Genomic DNA, 21,902 nt, shown 5'->3' on the forward strand with positions numbered 1-21,902 from the left:
GCCCTGGAACCTAGGAGCCAGTACATGTCCTGTGCTCCTCCGACTCCTTGTTTACTGATTGATTTTTAAATATTTATATTTTTAATTGAATTACCGTGAGATACATAGTTACAAGGCTGTTCGTGACCAGGTTTAGTCATACAATGATCCAACCGACTCCTTATATATATTAAAAAAAAAAAAAATCCTGCGCCTGGAGCTCCTTTTGGAACTAAAAATAGCACCTGGAGACCCAGAGTGGCCCTTTGCCGCCCGGCGTCTCGTTGCCAAGGCAACGCCTTTCGCGGTCGCCTTCCTGCTTTCTTCCTATTGGCTGAAAGGACGTCGCGTGCGCGTGACGTCAATGCCGGGCGCATCGGAGCCGGGCGAGGCTTCACATCCCTTTCCCGGCGGCCGGTGGCCACAGTGGCTCGGTGGACTCCGCCGTCGCTTCCGAAAGCCCCGCCCGGGGGTGGCAGTGTGTGGACCTCGGCGGGAGAGCGGCGCGGTAGGGACGGGGTCCCCGAGCCGGCGGCCGCGGGCTGCCGCGCTGGACTGTTGCTAGGGCCGCCGGGCCCCGTTGCTAAGGACCTGGGGGATGCTCAGAGCCATGGACTGGTCCTCGGGTTCTTGGGGTTGGGCTTTGGCCTCGTGGAGCTTTCCTGGGCAATCGCTGCAGTCCCTTCCCCCACCCCCGCCTCCTTCAAATCTCTGGTTTACTTAATTTTTCTAATGTTCACAACTGTTTTGAGATACTTGGAAATGGTGTTTCAGCGGCACGTACCTGGGAAAATGCAAAAAAAAATTTTTTTTTTCATTTTAATACTGACCCTTTGGATTTAATTTATAGGGGGCTAAAAAGGGCATTGTCTTTGCTGGCCTTGGACTTTCGAAAAGAGTTCCAGAGAGGGCATCCGGGCTGCGCTAGCAGGACGCTCCTTACTTTTTGGAACTTTCCAGGCGCTCTGTTAACAGTTGGAAATCAAGTTTCTGGCAGTTGCGTCGAGCTTTTAGCCCTCGGGTTAGTGCAGTGACGATCCACCGCCCCCTCTCCCCCCCCCCCACCCCCTCAAACAGGAGGCAGGAGCCGCGGATGACCAGGAAAGGCATCTACTCTGTAGGCTAATCAAAACATTGAAAGGAATTCTTCCCTAACCCCTGAGCCTTGTGGGTACCCTGCAGCCTGTGAGGAAACCCAGGGGCAAAATGAGGGCTCCACAAGTGGGTCTATAATTGATCTGTGTGCTGGATGATATGGTAACTTGTTAAATGAATTTTTGGGTTCTGGTGTGTCTGTGTCAGCACTTGGTGTCGTTTTGTAAAAGGATGATAGAATCATACTGACTTAGCTTATGCTTTAGTATTAGGTAATATTCTAGATGGAAATGTAAATCTCTTTAATTTCTTCCACCTGAGTCTTTTTCCTTTCACACCCGCTTGCTTACTAGTAACACATCACACGGAGAGTAGTTGAATGCGAGGATTTTCAGTCCTTTTCTGTTGCCAACAGCTCTTGCTCCAGGTGTGTTTTCAGCTCCTAGATGATGGTTTCTCTTTTCCTTTTTGATCAAGGACACTTAATTTGTAAGCAGGCATCTGTGTGGTAGTTGTTTTAGCTCTGGCAGCTATTTTCAGCCCAAAGAAACAGAAACATAAAGAACCACTTATGGTATAGCTCAAATTATTAAATCAAACAGGAGACATTTGTCCTCCCTCTCAGTAATAATCCTAAAGGCCACTTCGTGCCATTTTTAAGAAAATAGAGCAGAGGGGACTGGAGTGTTAGGATAGTGGGTGGGCTGCCTTCCTCAGGAGGCCAGCCCAGTTTCTCCCGGCACCCCATATGGTCCTTCAAGCACTAATAGGAGTGATCCCTAAGCACAGCCAGGAGGAAGCCCAGAGCATTGCCTAGTGTGGCACAGATACCAACAAAAGGAAAAGAAATCCCACCCCCCCAAAAAAAAAAATCTCAAAAAAGAGTGTATGTACTTACCAGTTTCAAGTGACATTTGTATAATCATCCTTTCTGCTAGTATTGAGGAAAGCAAGTCCAGGCCTTTTCTTCTTGAAGTTAGTTCAGATTTGCCAAACATACCAGATATTCAGTACTCAGTAGCAAATGCTCATCAAATAATAATACGTGAAGTGCAATATTACATCAACGTAATCAAACCCCGCCTAAATCATTTCTCAGAGTATTGCCTGGCAAACTTAATGAACAACTAGTTAATCAATTCCTAGAAAATAGCATGGGGTGAATGTCAAGTGTTAGCGTTGCAAGTTATCTGGGAATAGGCTGAGAAAACCAGGTCAGTGTACAATATCAAGAAAATTGAAATATAAAATTCTGCTGTGTACAAAAACAAGTTTGCATTTAGTTTGTAACACATATTTAAATATTGCTGGGATCAATATTAATATGTGGAACGTGGCCCATGTGAAAGTTTCTGATGTATGAAGTAGATAAAGTCTCATGTGAGGGTAAGTTAAGAAAGCATCACTTCATCCCGAAGAAGAAAATACTCAAACGTTGAGAGTAATGGTTTGCAAATTTTTGTAAAACGGTCTTCTGGCAGTGGAGAGGGACCTCACCAGGGTGGTCTTAACAGTTTCAAGGGGGACATGCTCTGGTGGAAGAATTATGAGGCCACGCAGGAGAGGGAACCACGTAATGAGGCCCAGATTAGGAGGGCGCTTTGCAGAAATGCGTGCTGTGGACCTGGACCTCTGGGAGAGGCAGTTTGGAAAGTGGGCGTGGTGCTAGGCCTGGAACTGGTTGAGTGTAGACTACAAAATTTTGTTAGAAAATCAAGGTACAAACTTTAATTTATCTGGTCTGTCCGGACACGAGGAGCTAGGAACTTGCAAGCTTTTGTAGTAGAAAGGAGGAATGTTATATTTCTTTCACAATAACAGCCTGGGTAGCATTGGATTATTTCCTTCTTTGAATAGGTTCAGAATTGAAACCTATCCTTAGAGAAATCTGTATAAATTCATAAAGCTGGGCATAGTAGAGGTGATATTCAGCCCCAGATATGAGCCCAACTTACTTTCTCCTTGATCACACCCCATTATCCATGGCTGTAAGGGCCAAGGGTCCGGAGGAAATGCAGAGTATATAGCAGGGATCCTACATCTTTTGACTTCAGAGACCAGAAAACTGGTGGTATCTTGAATGAACAAGGATTGTATGTGTAGCCACAACCTTATACATTGAGGAGGCGCAAGTTATGATGTGATTCATAAAAGTAGGACTTGACAGGGCGTGATTGGAACTTGGATTTTGGGAGAGAGGCAGAGAGGCTGGAAAGTGAATGCAGGGGCCGATCCTCCTTTCAGAAATCTAGTTCGGGTTTTTCTGAGTATAGCCCAGAGCAGCACTGCAGTTGGATTTTTAAAAGGTATATTTGGAGAGTTTCAGTGGGTTCATATATATATATATATGTATATATATGTGTGTATATATATGTATACATATACATATATATATATATCACTGTCATCCCGTTGCTCATTGATTTGTTCGAGCGGGCACCGGTAACGTCTCTCATTGTGAGACTTATTGTTACTGTTTTTGGCATATCCAATACTTCACGGGTAGCTTGCCAGGCTCTGCCATGTGGGCACGATACTCTCGGTAGCTTGCCCGGCTCTCTGAGAGGGGCGGACAAATCAATACGGGTCGGCTGCGTGAAAGGCGAAAGCCCAACCGCTGTGCTATCGCTCCAGCCCATATATATATATATATATATATATATATATATATACATATATACATATATATATACACATACCACACACATATATATACACACACTACATACATATATATATATCTTTTTGAGGCATGTTTGTAAATTTGCTACTTTTAATATTAAAATTAATAGAATTATATTTTCTCATTAGTCTCTTGCTACAATGATAAATTGTCTAACATTTATGTGTATGTGTGCGTCTCTTGCTCCCTTTCCTTTTGGTGGGGCCCTGGTTTCCCCAGCAGTGTTCAGGGGGGCGCCCTGAGCCACTCCCAGTGACTAGTGGCTGACTAGTCAGGATCCTGTGCTGCCACCGGCACATTGTCATGGCTGAAGGGGCTGGGCAGGAGGGAGGGAGTGGAGGGAATCCCAGGGCCACCTGGTTGTGCTTTGGGGCCTTCCGTGCTTTGATGTGGGGGGACTGCTGGGGTGCTGAGGGATGGAAATGGGGCGAGCCATAGCCTCTCCGCTGTCTTACTACCTTCGACTCTTACTTTCTACTCCCTTCTAGTTTTGTCTTTATATTGTTGATGAGCACCCTCACCCCCATGGCCCCCCAGAGTTTGAAATTCTGTTTCCTTTAGCTGCAGGAAGCAATGCAGAAGTCAGAGTGCCATGGAGGAGTGCAGTGGAGAAACAGAGTGGCAGGTACAGAACCTGGTTTTTAAACAAAGCAGTGAAGTTTGTTCATGGCACATTCTCTTACAGAGGCAGTTACAGGTCAGAGCCTTATTGCTTTCACCTCTTTTTTTTTGTTGTTATTGATGATCTATTTGGTCCAGGTACCTGTGATCCAAGAGCATCATCAAGCGCCCAGATAAAGCTCAGGACTCCACTTCAACAAAGCAAAACTTCATCATCAACCAGTTCTCCAGAATCTTCAAGAAAGCTTCATCCTCGTCCAAGTGATAAACTTAACCCCAAAACAATTAACCCAGTAGGTACAAAAGATGCTTGTGACTCAGTAGATTTTTCAAAGAAAGAGGCATTTAGGAGACTCTTGAACCGTGTTGAGTGCTGTGCCTCATTTTGTAATTTTCAACTTGTAATGCTGTCAGGATGTAGTTGATGATGAAGTGATGTGGGGAACGAGCATGAGGGTGAGAAGACAGAGGGATGAACCAGCTTTCTGTTGCTCTGCTTCATTGATGGATGAGTGCTGTAGCATGTAATATGTATTGCTTAGCCACTTATTTTTTTAATTTATAGTGAGTTTGATTTCCTAATATCAGCATGTCATAATATCACTGGTACTCAGTTATGTGCTTCCACTAGTTACATAAAGCTCTGGACATTTCTCAACAAGGTATAAATTAGGTCCATCTGGGATGTGGGTGGTGGAAAATGTGCACTAATGGAGGGGTGGGTGTTCCATCATTGTATAGCTGAATCTCAACAAGAAAGCTTTGTAACTCTATCTCACAGTGATACAATTAAAAATAAAAAACGAAAGTAATGTGGAGTTCATGCCCAAATCGATCAGCTTAATCAATGGCTGAACTAATAGTATTACATTATTATACTCCTGTCGGGCGCGTTCCCACTGTCACTGTCACTGTCATCCCGTTGCTCATCAATTTGTTCGAGCGGGCACCAGTAACGTCTCTCATTGAGAGACTTATTGTTACTGTTTTTGGCATATTCAATATGCACGGGTAGCTTGCCAGGCTCTGCCGTTCGGGCTCAATACTCTCGGTAGTTTGCCGGGCTCTCCGAGGGGGGCAGAGAAATCGAACTTGGGTCAGCCTTGTGAAAGGTGAAGGCCCAACCACTGTGCTGTCACTCCAGCCCTACATTATGAAAGAAAGAAAGAAGGAAGGAAAGAAAGAAAGAAAGAAAGAAAGAAAGAAAGAAAGAAAGAAAGAAAGAAAGAAAGAGAGAGAAAGAAAGAGAGAGAGAGAAAGAAAGAAAGAAAGAAAGAAAGAAAGAAAGAAAGAAAGAAAGAAAGAAAGAAAAGAAAAGAAAATTAGATCCACGAGAAGTCCTAACTATAGTAATTTAATCAGATTGAACAAACATGAAGGTTATGCAGTTTAAACTACATAGTTGTAGGAAATAGAGCTAGATAAATGAGACATTACTGTGGATCATTTCTGAAATGATCCAGTTTTTGAGTTTTTTAAATTAATTTTTAAGTACTCTATTTTCATGACACTTCATTTATGTAATCTGACTTATTTGGCTTTTACAACTCTACTTTCCCTGTGCCTGCCACCACTTTCTCTTTAGCTCTCACTTCAAAGTTTTTAGCTGGGGAAGAGATGGTAGGATTTACCATCATTACTGTATTTTGTTCTTGTATTTATATTTAAAATACTTATATTGCATTTGATTTTTGGTACCTTCAAGTCTTCTGAAACAACTTATGGTGAAAAAAGGAAATACACAGACTATCTTTGTGTTTGTGATTTCTGAAAATTGTCTCGGATTGGTTGCTCGTTGCCCATGCAGTGCCTTTGCAGTCAGAGTGTCTGCCTCTGACCCCGTAGGATTAAAATTGATTATCAATATCAAATAGTGGCAGGAATAGCAATATTTATTGTATCTTTGTTATTTCTTTGATTTCAGTTTGGTGAACAGTCACGGGCCCCTTCTGCGTTTGCGGCTATTTACTCCAAAGGGGGTATTCCTTGCAGGTAAAATCAATACGAATTATAACTGACCCTATTAGTCAGAATAACTGAGTAAGATCAATACAATATTCAGTGTAAGTAAATTGAAAGTTTTATTGAGGGAGATTGAAATAAAAGTGACTCATTCGCATTTTGCTAGATTGTTATAGATCCTGGAATATTGCTGAAGAAAAGCATTTCATTCCAAAATAGAATTACTAATAGATCTAAAGTGAACCACCAAATAATTTAATAAATTGAACAGCTTTTCTAAAATAACTTAAGCATTCCCTGGCGTGGGCATGTTGCGAATAAGGAATCCTATTTTGTCTGTCAACTGAAGGCTGACATTTTCATTTGTTTTGTTAATTTTTAAATCATATTACAGAAATAGAAAAATATCCAAGTTGTGTTTCGTGTGTGTGTGTGTGTGTGTGTGTGTGTGTGTATGTGTAATGAAATACTTTTCTTTAAAGAAATCCACCTGGAGAAATGTAAGAGGAGAGAAAGAGAGATGTGTCCAAGACCCAAGCCTCTCTGGAGTATGGAAAGCTACAACAGTATTTGTTCATTTTTTGGTTGCCACACCGCACGGAGCTCACGTGTGGTGCTGGGCCAGTGTTGCCATCCTGACCCCAGGGCCCTGCGCATGTGCCCGGCTTGAACCAGATGAGGCCTATGAGTGAAAGAGACACTCAAGGCACATTCCACTTTGTCTTGTCTTTTCCAGTTAGCGCCGACCCTTAGAGCTGGAGCCTTATTTGAAGAATCTTCAAATAGAATGTTAGCTGGGACTCTTGTGGTTATGGAAACAGCACTAAAAAGGGAGCCACTGAGGCAGGAAGGAGAGAGGGGGGTTGATAAAATGACAGGTTTACAACTTAAACATGTGCAGCCTTGGGCATGTCTGCTGCGGTAGAGGCTGCAAACCAGCGGCTGCAGTGACAGACTTGGGTGCCGCTCCGTATCCCTGGGCGTCGCTTTCTCCTCTCACCAGGACACCTGACTCACTTCATGCCTGGAGTGTGCAGGTCAAGAGAAGGGCCCCGAGGACAAGGCGCTTCTAAGGCGCTTCTCGGGTGGGTTATAATTTCTAAGATTGCATTGTCTGTCTGCATGTTTCATATCCTGGCTGCCTCCTCTTGGAATCCTTACTGAAGAGAAGCAAGTGTCAAGTGTGCCCCTTGCATTAAGACTCACAGTAGCAACACGTCTGGTCTTCAAAACCTTTGATTGAACAAATGCATGGTAGTTTCGTTTTGCCACCAAAAGAGTCTTGCTAAAAATTATGACTTTGTAGGATGATAGGTATTGCTTTCTAAGATTTCTTTATAGTTTATTGAAAGCCACGACATTCCTACATGTTACAAAATAGTTCTGATACTATTATGTCCTGTAAAATATTTGTATGCTCATTATTGCTTTACATGCAATACATCGTGCATCCTCTTTTCCTTGTTGTTGTCACGATTTTCTATTTTAGGCTGGTTCATGGGTCAGTGAAGCACAGGCTGCAGTGGGAATGCCCTCCTGAGACTCTTGCATTTGATCCTCTTCTTATTACTTTAGCAGAGGTAAATTGACTTTGTATCTTTTTGAATGTTTTCAGAAATAAATCTTTTTAAATTGCATTAATTTTTATGATATAACTCATTACTAAACTTGACTAAAAAAAAAAAGCAACTGAACATAAGTGTTTTTCAAAAAGCCCGTTTCTGTGCCAGAGCAATAGAACAGTGGGTCGGGCATTTGCCTTGTAGGCGGCCAAGGCAGGTCACATCTCTGCCACCCCTGTGGTGCCCCAAGTCCCTCTAAGAGTGTTCCCTGAGCACAGAGCCAGGAGTAAGCCCTGAGAACCACTGGGTGTGTCCCCAAAACCAAACAACTAACCAAACAAATTGAATTTTACATAAACAAAAACTGATGATAACTTTAACGTTGTATCGCAGAGGGCATAAGAAAATAGAGTGGGTAAGGTGCTCGGCTTGCACACCGCCATCCTGGGCACAGTCCCTGCCATCCCCTGAGCCCTGCCAGGGTCATCCCAGAGTGCAGAGCCAGAAGTGTCCCTGAGCACTGCTGGGCATGATCCCAAAACCAAAAACAGAAAGGAATAAAAAGAAATGAAAAAACACTCCAGCTACTTACAAGGTAGGGGAAGTGCTTCCACAGAGGAATTCTAAAGCTTCAGTTAGGCTTCGTGAAATTACTTCTTTATGATCGTGTTTTCCAAATACCAGTATTTTTATTTCTGCATTGGAGCTGTGTTTTAAGCTTCCCCTCTATGCATGTAATATAATGGGAGGCACTGACAGAACCTGTGCTAGTAAATTCATTTAATTGGAGGCTAGAGTGATCGGATAGCTAGGGAGGTGACTGTCTTGCACGCTGCCAACCTGGGTTCGGTCCCCGGCACCCCATGTATTTCCCGAGCTGCACCAAGGGTGATTTTTGAGCACAGAGCCAGGAATAAGCCCTGTGCACAAGTGAAAACCTCAGTGTGGCCCAAAAGACAAAAATCCGAAAAACAAGTTTTCCATTTCCTTTTGACCTGAGAGTCCTCATCTCTAAGATGAGCGGAATCTGGATGCTGCAGACAGCACAGTCTGCTTCTCCAAGTAAGTGTGCATTTCTGAGCATAGTTTCCTGAAACTTGAGAGCATTCAGGAAAGGAAGCAAATGGTGTATTGTAGTCAATAAACAACTTGAAGCAGAATGTTTACTATTGAAGCAAATGCCATTCAATCCAAACGGCAAAGTGGCTGGATAATATATTTTCAGGTCTGACTAACACTGTAGAATTGTCCTGTTGTTGACTGATTTGCTTGAGCGGGTACCGGGAAGGTCTCCATTGTGAGACTTGTTGTTACTGTTTATGGCATATCGAATACACCACAGGTAGCTTTGCAGGCTCTGCCGTGTGGGTGGGACACTCTTGGTAGCTTGCCGGGTTCTCTGAGAGGGACAGAGGAATTGAACCCGGGTCGGCTGCATGCAAGGCAAATTCCCTACCCGCTGTGCTGTTGCTCCAAACCAGGTCTGACTGTAGTTGTACTTATTCATGGATAATTAATAATGAGATTAATTGAGGGATCTTGACACAAGGGATCATAAATGATAAATCATAAATGATCTTAATGCATCTAGGGTAAAAGGTATATTGAGAAACGATACCTTTCTTCATATTCTAATTTCACATTCCAATGTGACCAATGACGTGAAATAGTGAAAGATTTATCTTCTATATATTTTAGTACGTGGTAAGAAAATTTGTAAATAAGATATGTAAATATGAAGAATATTTTAGAATCTCAAGAAAAATGTACATTTGCCACATGGTCGGGGATCTATCTCTGCTGTAATGATATATTCATAAAGTGGTATTGATTAACATGTATTTTAGTAACTTACTGTGTTTCCAGCAAAATTCAGAAATATTGATAAAATAGTTTTAGTATCCTCATGAATTTTTATATTTTCTCTCATCACCTTTCTCTTCTCATTATCTCTTTATTTTTTTCTTTTTGGGTCACACCCAGCGATGCACAGGGCCACAGGGGTTTCTCCTGGCTCATGCACTCAGGAATTACTCCTGGCAGTGCTCGGGGGACCATATGGGATACTGGGAATCAAACCCGGGTCAGCCGCATGCAAGGCAAATGCCCTACCCGATGTGCTATCACTCCAGCCCCTCCCTTCTCATTATCTCTTCATACTTTATCTTTTTTTTTAAAAAGATTTTATTTGCTATTCCTTTCCTGTTCATGTTATTCTTTTCTTTCCCTTCCCTTCTTTTCTTAGGGGGTAGAAACCCTAACTGTCTGACATATGTCTTTAGTTTCACATTTTCTTAGTCTAATTGAAATTATACTTATTGAAAATAGATGTGACAATTATAAAACAAGAGTAATATGTGAGTTTCATCTAGACTAATAAGGATTTAAACCTTTAATTATCCAAATGGGTAGTCCGTAGGTAGTACATCATGGTGTATTATGTCTTTTAGTTGGTTTCTGGTTTTGTCTTTGGCAGGGCCTGAGAGAGACTAGACATCCGTATACCTTTGTATCAAAGGAGGGTTTTCGAGAATTGCTCTTGGTCCCCGGTGCTCTTGAGAAAGCAGTGCCTTTGCTTCCTAGGCTGATTCCTGTGCTAAAGGCCGCACTGGTAGGAACTTGATTTATTTGGACTTTTTGTGCTTCGCTGAGGAATTTTGATATAAGTAGCAAATTGTATTTGAAAATTCGATTTCAAAATTATATGCAAATTCTCTACCTATACTGTTGGTGTTTGTGTTCTGTTGGGCCACTATGATGCAGGATTTAATGATTATATAAAGTAATTCTTTAGGGATGTTCTAAGGTAAAAAGGACTGTTTTGGATAGAAAAATAATGACCAGTAAATGATGACTAGAAAAAATAACCAGTATTTCTATATAAATCTAGTCTAGTTAAGGTTCCAGTCAAGGCAAAATTGTGTGCTCAGCTACTAGATGTTCTATATTAAAGTTTTTTTTTTAATTCACATAAGCCTGATTTTCTTTTGATTTTGAATGATTAATCCTTTTTTAATCCCCACCTTACTACTTTCGTACTTCACCCCTTCGTCCCCTTTGTCCTCTTCCCTTCTTACCCCTCCTACCGAATCAACCCGCGCCTGCAGGTTCACTCGGATGATGAAGTGTTTGAGAGAGGACTGGACGCTCTTGTCCAGCTAAGTGTCATTGTCGGCCCTTTTCTAACAGATCATCTGAAACATCTGCTCACGAGTGTAAGTCCTGGGAAAACTATAAAGTAGCTGTGTGTATGCGTCATATAGGAATGATTGAATACCTTAACCTTCACCCTAATTAAAAATACAGAGATAAAACCTAGTTGTTCATATGACATTTTATTAGTAGAGTAATTTTTTAAAATATTTTTTGATGGTAAAGTGCCTACAAGAGCAGGTTGAGATTTGTAATAAGTGGAATGGACAAATAATAATGATTGGGATAATGGCATGGAGCCTGTGTTGATTAGCTGTGAGCTAAAAGCAAGGCATTAAGATCCTCTTGTCTAATATGCTGTCACAGCTGTGTTTCTTACAGTTTTGTTATTGCTGTTTGCTGTGGGTTCTTTGTTGTTTTTGTAAGGAGCCTTCTGGAGAAGCCTTCCCAGTCGGTATAGTGTTAACCTTTCCCACAGATCTACATGGACACACTATAGTTTAGAAATGCTCCAAGCCCACCTGGAGATTGAAGTTTTTCAGGACTCAGAAAAACTGTTACGACTCTTAGAGTTCATTGAATGAGCAAACAGAGGCTCGGCTAAGCGCTGAGGAAGGCTGGGGATGGGCTGCCTGGACATCCCCCGCTTGCTGCTGTCTGGCGGTGGCCTCTGGAAGGAAACCTGTCACTTCCTCTCTTCCCGTCTCTGTGCCCAGGAGAGTCTCTCCAGCCCCCAAGTCCCCCCCCACACACACACCCAGCGGCTCTGATGCTGTGAAGAACTGCTCTCTGCAGGGAAGGAAAGTCCTGGATCTTAGCCAGGCTTCAGGGCCCTTGCCTTGCTCTCACAGAAAAGAATTTTGAGAGGAGACAGACATGTACAATGTACAAATGGGTAAAAAATGTTTTTATTTAGAAGGGGAGGGAAGAAGAGATGGAGTGGGGGAGAGGAGGGAGGGGAAGGGGAGGGGCAAAGGAGGAAAGGAGGGAGGGAGGGAGGGAGGGAAGGAAGGAGGAAGATGAGGAAGGTGAGAGGGAGGGGGAATTGGTCGGCTTGCTGGCTTTAGAGTTTTCTCCCACGCTGCCCCAGGTGGGTTTTCTGCCTAGTTACGAGTCCGTCCATTGCTGTGGCCAGGCGAGTTTGAAACTGTTGATGGTCCTCTTTTATGTCCTTATCACGACCCTTGGCTCCTGCTGGCCCTCTGAGAGGGGGCCCGGCCTTCTCTGGGAGCCATATCAGAGCTCAGTTCCTGTGTCCACAGAGTGGATCCTGGCAGCCATGTGCTAGGCCTAGTGGCAGAGTAACTGCATGACTGCATGGTCTCTTGGTTTTATTACATCCCACGAACTCATCGCCCTCGCCCCCCCAACTCTGCTCTGAAGCCATGGAGGGTAAAATGCGGTGTGGCCCCGTTTCAGTCATGACGGGTCTGTGGCACGTGCAGGAAGCGTTAGCAACCATGGATGCGCCCCTGACCCACAGTGCGCAGTTTGATTAGGGGCCTGTCACACTTGCAGCCTGCCCCCTCCTGATTCCCCTAGGCCTCGCCTGTCCTGTAGTGGAACTGCTGACCTTCTTTGAAGACACCCCCCCCCCAGTTTTTCACTGTTTGCTTAGACGCTGCTGGGGTCCCACCCCCCCTCCCCAGAACCTGTGTTCATAGCAAGGGGGAGGGGTTTCGTGCAGACCTCCCCGTATGTAAAGCTGATCCTTGATTGTACACAGGATGTGGTGACTCAAGTCCTCAGCAGTTTTCAACAGCTGGGGACTCCGCGCCCTTCTCTAGAGATGAGGGGTTTCTGCTGTTTCACTCGTCTTCTCCTGAACTGCCCACCTGAAAGGTCCTCGAGCTAGAACGTTTCACTGTGATGACAGATGACAGCACTCGAGCAGCACCAGCTAGTGTGGTGGGAGCCAGGGCCACGGCAGATCTAGGACAGGGCTGCGCAGGGGGTAGGAGTGGCGGGAGGAGAAATCCCACCAGTAGGGAGAAGCCGAGGAGAGTAAATGAGAGAGTCCTGGCAGAAGCTTGCAGGTCACCTTCATATGCCCCCCGGGGTGGGGCTGAGTCAGTACCAGATTTTGACATTAGTGCGTGGGGCGACTGGCCTGAGGTCGCCGGCTTCACTCCAAGGAATGGTAGCGGGACACCAGTCTGTTGCTCTGGGCCTGCTGTCGCGTGTTGGAGACCACACCCGACAGCGGGGACGTGATGCTGAGCACAAGCCAGGGACCCCGGCAGCCCTTGCGGGGACTGGTATTTAGGCTGGGGCAGAGCAGAGGGACAGGACACCTGTGGCCTGGCTGGGAGTGGACGGGCTGGAAGGGAAGTGGAAAGGAACAGAGTCTACTGGGTCCTTAGGCTGAGTGTGGAGCCAGGACCAGAGTATTTGACTCAGCCTCCGAGGCAGGCTTACCTTGTTGTCACGTGCATCTCGCTGGGTCAGCAGTGCAGTGTCTGTTCTGTATACCCGCCCCAGGGCCCTCCATGCCCCAAGGGAGGAGTTGCCGCCAGGGAGGAGCCCTGGTCATCAGGGCGTGAGCCGCTGGGCAGTCCCGTTGCCACCACTTCTCAGTGACCTGCAGAGATTGCTCCTCTTTTACAGAGGAAAGTCACAGCCACTTTCTGGACCTCAGTGGGCCTCCTTGTTGTCACGTGCAAAGGGAGTGCCATCCCTCCTGGTCATTCAGTTCCAGGCCACTGAGAGCCCGTGGGCGGGTCAGCGGTCCTCAAGCTTGGGAGACCAGCGAGAGGACCGGGGATCCTGTTCAGATTGCCTGGCCAGGGTTTTGCCCTGAGACTCTGGTTGGCTCGGGGTGGGAAGAGCCCCTAGATTTACTTCATCAATGACTGTCGTAGATGATTCTGTGACACTCCTGGGATCTGCTGGTAAGTCCCAGCTCCAGGGTGACAGTCTGAAAAACACCAACTGCAGAGCTGTCTGAGGCTGTTACGTGTCCCCAAGGCATTGCTGAGCCCTGCCCGCGCCTCCTTTGGTAACTGCTTTTCTCCATTTTAAGTTTTGGGGAGTTTTTTTCTGGCCCTCCGTAACCCCTGATCCGCTGAAGGAACCTACTGTTTGATACTCCCAGATTAGTGTCATATCTCGAAAGAGGGAAAGCAGAGTTCAGGGTTTCGTCGGTGCTTCATTCTTGCCCAGACATTTTCGCGTTCCCAGAAAGTCAAGTCAGGAGCTCTGCCCCTGAGCCACCGGGCCGTGCCGCACTGGTGGCTGTGGATAGCCACCTGCTGGGTCAGATGAAGGCGGAATCGCTCATTTCCCTTTCCCTCTCCTGGGACTTGTCATCACTTACCTTGCTTTCTCTTGCTTTCTCTGTCTTTTCAGAGTTCCAGCGGTTCTCCCCCCCCACGCCCTCAGGCCATACCTGGAGCTAGGCGGCTGAGTTCTAATCTGAGCTTGCTCCTGCCACTGAATTATTCATGGAAACACTGCTCATTCGAGTTGCTATCTCTTCCCTTTATTTCTGTAGGAAGGGAAGGACAGGTTTCTATTTAACCTACTCTTTAGTCAAGTTTTGCGTGTTTTTATGATAAATCTTTTTTTTATCTGTTTTTGTTTCTGTTTTTGGGTTTACACCCAGCAGTGCTCAAGGCCTGCTCTAGACTCTGTTCTTAGGAGTCCAGCCTGACAGGGCTCAGGGGGCCCTAGGGGCTGCTGGGGATAATCCGAGTCGGCCATGTGCAAGGCAGGTGCTCGACTTGCTGAACTATTGCTTCGGTAATGAATATTGTTATTTTTTCCCTAAATTATTTCCCCAATTTTATTTTTTAAGCTTTCCAAGCGGCTAAGAAACAAAAAGTTCAAGGAGCCAATCACCAGCGCATTGCAGAAGCTGGAGCAGCATGGTGGAAGCGTAAGTAGAATATTATCCCCACGTGCTCATGGTTTTCCAGTGCTAATCATTTTATCCAACTGACGTGGATATTTATCAGACTTGTCTCGAGTAGTAGCACATGATCACTGCATAATTTTATAGTGTCTCATTTCAGCCACAAGTAAGCATGGTGAGTTGATAGGATCATTTTTGTTTGGCAGCTGGGGCTTCCGAGTCCGGGGGTCCCAGAGATCAACCGGGTCCGGAAGGCCAGTGCTTGAACTGTATGCTGGGTCCACTGTGGCCAGTTCAGCTAGTGTGCTGCCGTGCGTCCCTCGCTCCTCGGGACACGCGGTCCTGCAGGGCGTGTGCTCTCAGGAGCTCCTTTGCTCCTGCCGCCTCTCTTGGCTTGACTGCCATTTGCACACGAGAAGGTTGAGGGTAGAAGTTCTGGTCGACACCTGCAGCATGCTTAATGAGGCATTCCAAATGGTGTGGCTTTGCACTTTTTTTTCACCTAAAGTATGTTGTTTTTGTTTTTTTTTACTCCATGAAGACTTCAGAAAAGCTAAGACTGAAGTTTACTGAAGAGAGTTCTTTTTATTTTTTTGCTTATTATCTTTGTGCTTAAAAGATGTAGTTCCTTAAAGGTTAAAAAATGAGATTTTCATGTGGCTGCCTAGGATGTCAGGCAATACATGCGCGCACACACGGCACACTCACACTCGCACACGTGAATGATTCAGTTGACAACCCAATTTTCAGGAATATGTCAGAATAGAACCTGGGGGATTTCACTAGTCTATTGTATCAAATAGGTTAATTGGCATTATATCATTTGAAAAAAGTTCACATAATCTAATACTTCCATAAAAATTTCCTGTCTTGTATTTTTCGGAGGTGGGATAAGGTTTTTGGTTTTGGCTTTGCGGCCATCCCTGAGGGTGCTCGGGTTACTCCTGGATTGCACTCAGGAATTCCTCCCGGCGGTGCTCTGGGATGCCGGGGAATTGAATCCAGGCTGGCTGAGTGCAAGGCAAGCTCCAGCCCCAATTTCCTGCTCTGTTTTAGAGATGACATTTCATCAGATCTTAATCAGAGAATTGCACGTGATTATCCTAGCGTTAGAGAATGTGGTGTCATTCTCCGTGCTTTCTAAAGGAATTCAATGAAAACTTGTATGATTATAAGTAATTTTAAGATGGCAGGTGTTTCAGCTCGTCTTTGCTTAACTCCTCTAATGTAACCAGTTTCAGTGACTTTTAAAATTGATCAGATTCTGTGATGATTGCCTTGAATGAAGTCTGAAGGGGAATCCAGTCCCTGCGCTAGTAGATACCCTCAATGGAGGTGTATGTTCGGCGCATCCTCTCCCCCTCTCAGCTCTCAACAGGAGAAGTGGCTGGTGAAGTGCCTTTGCTGTTTCCTTCCTTACGCAGGGCCAGTCACAGACACTGCATCACGGCAGCCCAGCTGTTCCTGAAGGGACCTCCCTGGGTGCTGCTCACACACCCAAGGGTGATGGAGGGGGGGTGTCCTGAGGAATGGCAGATCCTAATGAGCCACCCTACTCCTTAAAGTCCGATTGGACTTGTGGAAGGGGGATTACTGTTTGTCTGTGCATAAATGACATGTGGAAGTAGCCACTAAGTTTGGGAGAGAGGAGTTAGCCGCCCAGGGGGAATAGCAGGCAGGTCCTGCGTCTTGCCACTCGGTCTCATGTCGTACTCATCTAAAGGGAAAAGATTGCACATTTACGGAGACTACTGAGGTCATTTCCTTCCTTCAGATTTCCCTTTGCTTTTTCTTCATGCCTTTAGTTTATGTAAAGTATTTTATGTAAAGTATTTTGTATTTTATGTAAAGTATTTACATTTTTATTCTAGTAAAAATGGACGTTGCAGCTACGTGTGTCTCCCTTGGCTGAGTCGCTCTGCTTGTTTCTGATACTTCATCAACCTACATGATGTTAACTGCTCTCGTTTCCCTTTTAAAAAGTTGGCACTTAAGTATCTTGAATATTGACCTAATTTTTTTGGAAGATTATTTTCAGCCTTGTAGCTTCCCATTCCCAGGCCATATGTCTACCACAACAATGGCAAGAGCCATCTTCTGGGGAAACAAAAAAAAGATTCTTTCATTGTTAGCCTAATTTAATTTCCTTTCTAGGTGCTGTGTATATTTGTCTCCGGAAGAGCTATACTAGAGCCACTTTTATTGAGTCAGATGAGAGCTTCCTTGCTCAGTGCACTGTCCAGCAGACTTTGAAACTGTGTAACTGTGTGATCATTAACGTGACCTTCATTTTTTAAATTAGGTTTTGTTCTTTTTCCATTTTAATGATTTAAGAACTGAGATCCAGAGAATTTTTTTTCTAGTTAAATACTTCTAAAAAAAGAAGTGAAACCACCTATATTTTATTTAACTTAGGGAAACAGTCTCACTTCTCATTATTTTATCATTCTGTTCTCATTCTTGAGTTTGAGACCAGTTTTTAGACCTGCTCATGCAGATGCAATCAACATCTATTAAGGAAATTCTGTGTGAAACTAATAAAGATTTTTTTTTTTCTGTTGACAGGGAAGCCTTATCATCATCAAGTCTAAAATCCCAACCTATTGCTCCATTTGTTGTTAAATAGGGAATCAGCAAAGACCGTCTCACTCCCTGGTAACAGACTCCAAGCTCTGGCTCCAGGAACCATGGACTTTTCAGATACAGCTCAGTTTATTCTCTTACAATCATAGCCAGCATTCATGATTTGCTATTTAATGTAAGTTTACACAATTCCACTAAATCATAGAGCCAAAAAAGAATAGTTAATAATGGTAAGCTATTAAAAGCAGTTTCATAATAATTCGATTTTGTGGGGTTTATCTTTTATATTTCTATGGTTTGTGCAAATAGCTATTATTGGTTGGTTTTACAGTAGATGTGTTGTTATTTATTTTTGAACGGTTTTATTTATAACATCCTTTACAATCAGTTTAGAGCTATGTACGTAAGATGTTTTGTCATTTTTTAATTTATATTTATCAAGGCCCTGGAAATTTAATATAGTCAACAAACATTTTGAGAATTTACTATTATTTTTGAAAATATGTATTTAATATGTAGAATTATTGGGAAGACTTCCATAGTGTTGTAATTAAAATTTATTTTAAATGTGTAAATTCTTATATGTTGTTTATTGCAACTCATTAAATTTACCTAAATTTTAGGTATTAATTGTATTTAGGTAAATGTTATTTTTGTATTTTTGCAGTTTTGAAGGTACTGAAGTTACTCAGTACATGAAAATACCCAGAAATTAAAATATTAAACTTTATTTTCTTTGCTTACACTTAATCCTTTTTATAAGAGCTTTACAATATAATTTTCTGGCATAGTTCTGAGTGCTGTTGTTGAAACTGCCTGGATTGTTCTGCAGGGGAAAGAAATAGAGGAAGAAATGGGAAGCAGGACTTTGAGTGTAGATCAAGAGGAGGGCTACATCAATCTAAAATATACTATTGAAGTGGTGGAAATAATGTGTCTCTTTCGGAAATACGGTGTCTCTTTCGTATGGGAGTTCACTTACTTTACACTGGAAAACACCCTTTCCTTCCTCCATCCCTCACGCTCTTGGATGGACTTTCCCAGCTGCAGCTGGAGAACTGTAATTACAGACATGGGTGGCTGCCTTCAGAGCTTCTCTCTCTCTCTCTCTCTCTCTCTCTCTCTCTATCTATCTATCTCTCTCTGACTCTCGTGTACTCATTTTTGCTCTCACTCATGCTCTCTTGCTCTCCTCTCTCTCTCTCTCTCTCTCTCTCTCTCTCTCTCTCTCTCTCTCTCTCTCTCTCTCTCTCTCTCTCCCTCCCTCCTTACATCCTCAGATCATTGTAGCTAAAACTGACCCTTACCACTGGTCATGTACATTTTACTACTAAATCATGTGTGTGGGCACCAGACTGATAGCACAGTGGGCATGTCACTTGCCTTGCACATGACCGACCCAGGTTTGATCCCCAGCAGGAAGGATTCCTGAGCGCAGAGTCGGGAGTGAGCTGTGAACACTGTTGGGTGCCTACTCCCTTGGCACCCCCTCCACCCAAACAATCATAGGTACATACAACCTAGGAAATGCCAAAGGTAAAATACATTATTTTAAATCCAACAATTTTTTTTTGTTGGAATAAAGTATTATAACATGAATAGATAGAGTTATAAACATTTTATTTGCTTTTATTTATTTTTTTGAAATACAAAATGTGCACGTTGAGTTTACACAAACACGTGATGACAAGTGTCATTGTACATGTACTGTACTACTTGTAATTTCTACACTGGTGATAGCAGGGCAGCTCTCAACATCCTATCTCTACACCAGAATAGATCACCTGATTGATTGTTGCGAAACCTGTCGTGAATCAGTCCCTACAGTAGCCTCTTTTTGTGCGTGTGATAGATAGTTCTGCAAAACCAGAAAGGTGTGTGGTATCTTCAGTTACGTGGCGATACTATAATTTTGGCTTAAAATCATTAAAAACAATCTGAATCATTGGAGTTCCAAGATGAGCGAAATCAAAATACAGTCCAGGTAAGTTGGTTAACACAAACACTCACGTTCTACTGTGTTGGCATCGTGGTTCTCAATACAAATGGGATCACTAGTGCTCTCAAAGGGGATGCTGCAGACTGTTGCTTGTAGGAGGCAGGCGGGGAGGCAGGTCTCAGTCCCTGATTGGCCTGTGAAAAACAAGCTGTGGCGACCCCAGGGAAGGACAGAGCAGGCCTGTGGTGCTGCCAGGGACGCCTGGTTCCAGCAGTGCTCCTCCTGAAAACACCCTGCCTTTGTTTTCACTCGAACACATACTAGGAAACATTCAACCGAGAGGACTGAACATGTTCAAAACTATACGTGTCTTATAGGCCTAGACTATTGTGTATGTTAAAAAAAAAATCAAATACTCATTAAATAAACTTGATTGACTATATGCTGACATCTGATGATAAGCTCAATGTTATAAAAATGCCAGATAAATAAATTCTTGTAACAGAAGGCAGCAAATCCATTGAAACTGGGGATAGTTTTGTTTTTTTTTTTTTTGCTTGCTTTTATTTTTTTAATTGTAGCGGTCTTGTTTACTTAAAGTTTATAAATGGAATTACAGCATACAAACATGAAAACTAAGTTCTGGAAATTAAATGCAGATGCTAATAGTTTAGAAAACTATTGAAAATTCTAGGACTTAATACTTACAAGTGAGTAGCAAAAAACACTGATACTTTAAAATCACTGATAATGTGAAAGCCTCGGTAGTCCCATGGCTAGAGAATCAGTAAAGCTATGTGCCAGGGTCTATTAGTTCTGCGTATCCACAGGGTATGAAATGACTTAGAACATCTCGTGGACTCGGTGGCATTAGGAAAAGGATGCAGACTTATAGCTGGAAAACTCAAATCTTTTGGGGATTGCTTTAGATTAAAAAGAAGCTTGTTTGCATAATATGCCTCAGTGTAAAAGCTGAGCAGTCTATGCTAAAGGTGGTAGCTCCAACTGTACTGTGGTAGAATAGTTCACATTTTTCTGCTTGATTGATGAGCTATTTGACAAGTTAAATCACGTTTTCAAAGAGCTGCATGGAGCGCATGATATTTTCATCCTAGAAGGGGGGAAGACAGCACCGTCAGTTTCTGCATCATCTGGGTGGGAACTAGCTGCTCTTTTGCCCTGAGCACTTTCTCCCCCCACCTCCTCTGCCCAAAACATGGGAACATCCTAAGTGCTTGCAAATATAAATACTTCCTACCCACAGAGATAATTATAGAATGTCCACTTTGTTTTGTTAACATTAAGGCTCAAAAATTTTTATTTTAACACCTCTATTTGTTTTTGGTTTCTTTTGTATTGGAGTCACACCTGGGTGCTCAGGGATCACTCCTGATGGGGCTCAAAGGACCAGATGTGGTACCAGGGATCAGTCTCCAGGTCAGCCATGTGCAAGGCAACCTGTACTGTGGCTCTGGCCCATTGCTTGATTTTAATAGAGGATATTCCCCAGTCAGAATACTCGGATGGTAACAAGAGAGGCACTGAGGTTGGGATAAAGTGAATAAATGTGAGATTCTGACATTCCAGGGAGGTACAGTCTGATCTCCAGGTACCTGCAAGATAGCATCAGGTTTTGTATATAAGCTAAAAGCTATCTCCCCAGAATTGGAGCTTGGGTTTGAGAGTAATTACACCTCTCTCTGGTTCTCTGAAGGGCTAAGTCTGTTTGACCTTAGGGAACCCTTAAAAATGAGTGGCCTCTCAGTACATGAAAAAGGACTGGGGGGGGGCGGGAAGTTGCTTGGTGGTTATGTTAGATGTTACCTGTTGATAAAGTTTGCGGGGACAGCCTTACTTGGGGCTTTGGGGATGGTGTGCAAATGACACCCAGTGAGTTAGTGGTAACTGGTGCTCGGGCTACTGATGGTTTTCACTGTCGGAGCCAAGGAACAAACATCACTGATGTGGTTTTAGCAAGAGCGCCCTAAAAAGACACAGGGCCCGGCGTGTTTAGACTCTCTGTGCTGGGATAATCCGCTGTGTTCCCCAGTTCTAGAACTGGCTTAGGTACCCCTGCCTGATCCATTTGGCCCAATGAGATGTATACTTTATGCCTTTGCTACCAAAACTAGAACTGACCATACTGCTCCCTCCCAGGTTAAAATTATATGTGCATTTTCATATCTTTATATGATTGACTCGGAACATCTTAATATATGGATTCAAATTATAGTTGTTAAATCTCTTATTTCTTATCCTTCGTATGTGATTGGCTCAGGCTATTTTACATACAATGTTTTCTCCTCAGCATTGAATGTACTTCTCCTACTTGCCCCCTCCCAGAACAGAGTAGACTGTAGAAAGCAGAAGCTTCAGCTGAAAGCTCCCTGACATGCTATCGAAAGGGTCCCCCGATGATGCTGGACAGACCTCCTTGTTTGGAGACCTCCACTGCGTCACTGTGCTATTTCT

At 43.7% G+C, this 21,902-nt stretch overlaps 2 protein-coding genes across 6 annotated transcripts in view; one reads left to right on the forward strand and one right to left on the reverse strand.

Annotated features, from left to right (window-relative positions):
• The first annotated feature begins 352 nt into the window (after nt 1–352).
• PACRGL (parkin coregulated like) lies at nt 353–18,221 on the forward strand. 2 transcript variants are annotated; one of them, XM_055140923.1, is made up of 9 exons: nt 353–487; nt 4,319–4,382; nt 4,517–4,671; nt 6,303–6,370; nt 7,830–7,920; nt 10,379–10,513; nt 11,010–11,117; nt 14,852–14,932; nt 17,474–18,221. In XM_055140923.1, the coding sequence occupies exons 2-9, from the start codon at nt 4,331–4,333 to the stop codon at nt 17,528–17,530; spliced, it is 747 nt and encodes a 248-aa protein (XP_054996898.1). In that variant the 5' UTR covers nt 353–487; nt 4,319–4,330; the 3' UTR covers nt 17,531–18,221. The 2 variants fall into 2 exon arrangements, with proteins under 2 accessions (XP_054996898.1, XP_054996897.1); XM_055140922.1 differs by lacking the exon at nt 353–487 and adding an exon at nt 496–1,000.
• An 873-nt stretch (nt 18,222–19,094) lies between these two features.
• KCNIP4 (potassium voltage-gated channel interacting protein 4) overlaps nt 19,095–21,902 on the reverse strand; it is a 540,146-nt gene continuing 537,338 nt past the window's right edge. For all 4 annotated transcript variants that reach the window (XM_004616544.2, XM_004616543.2, XM_055139126.1 and 1 more), the window contains exon 8: nt 19,095–20,541. In XM_004616544.2, the coding sequence (XP_004616601.1) occupies nt 20,494–20,541 (48 nt within the window). In that variant the 3' untranslated portion in view covers nt 19,095–20,493. The remainder of the gene's footprint in view (nt 20,542–21,902) is intronic.

This window comes from Sorex araneus, chromosome 5, assembly GCF_027595985.1.
Source record: "Sorex araneus isolate mSorAra2 chromosome 5, mSorAra2.pri, whole genome shotgun sequence".
NCBI classification, from domain to species: domain Eukaryota; kingdom Metazoa; phylum Chordata; class Mammalia; order Eulipotyphla; family Soricidae; genus Sorex; species Sorex araneus.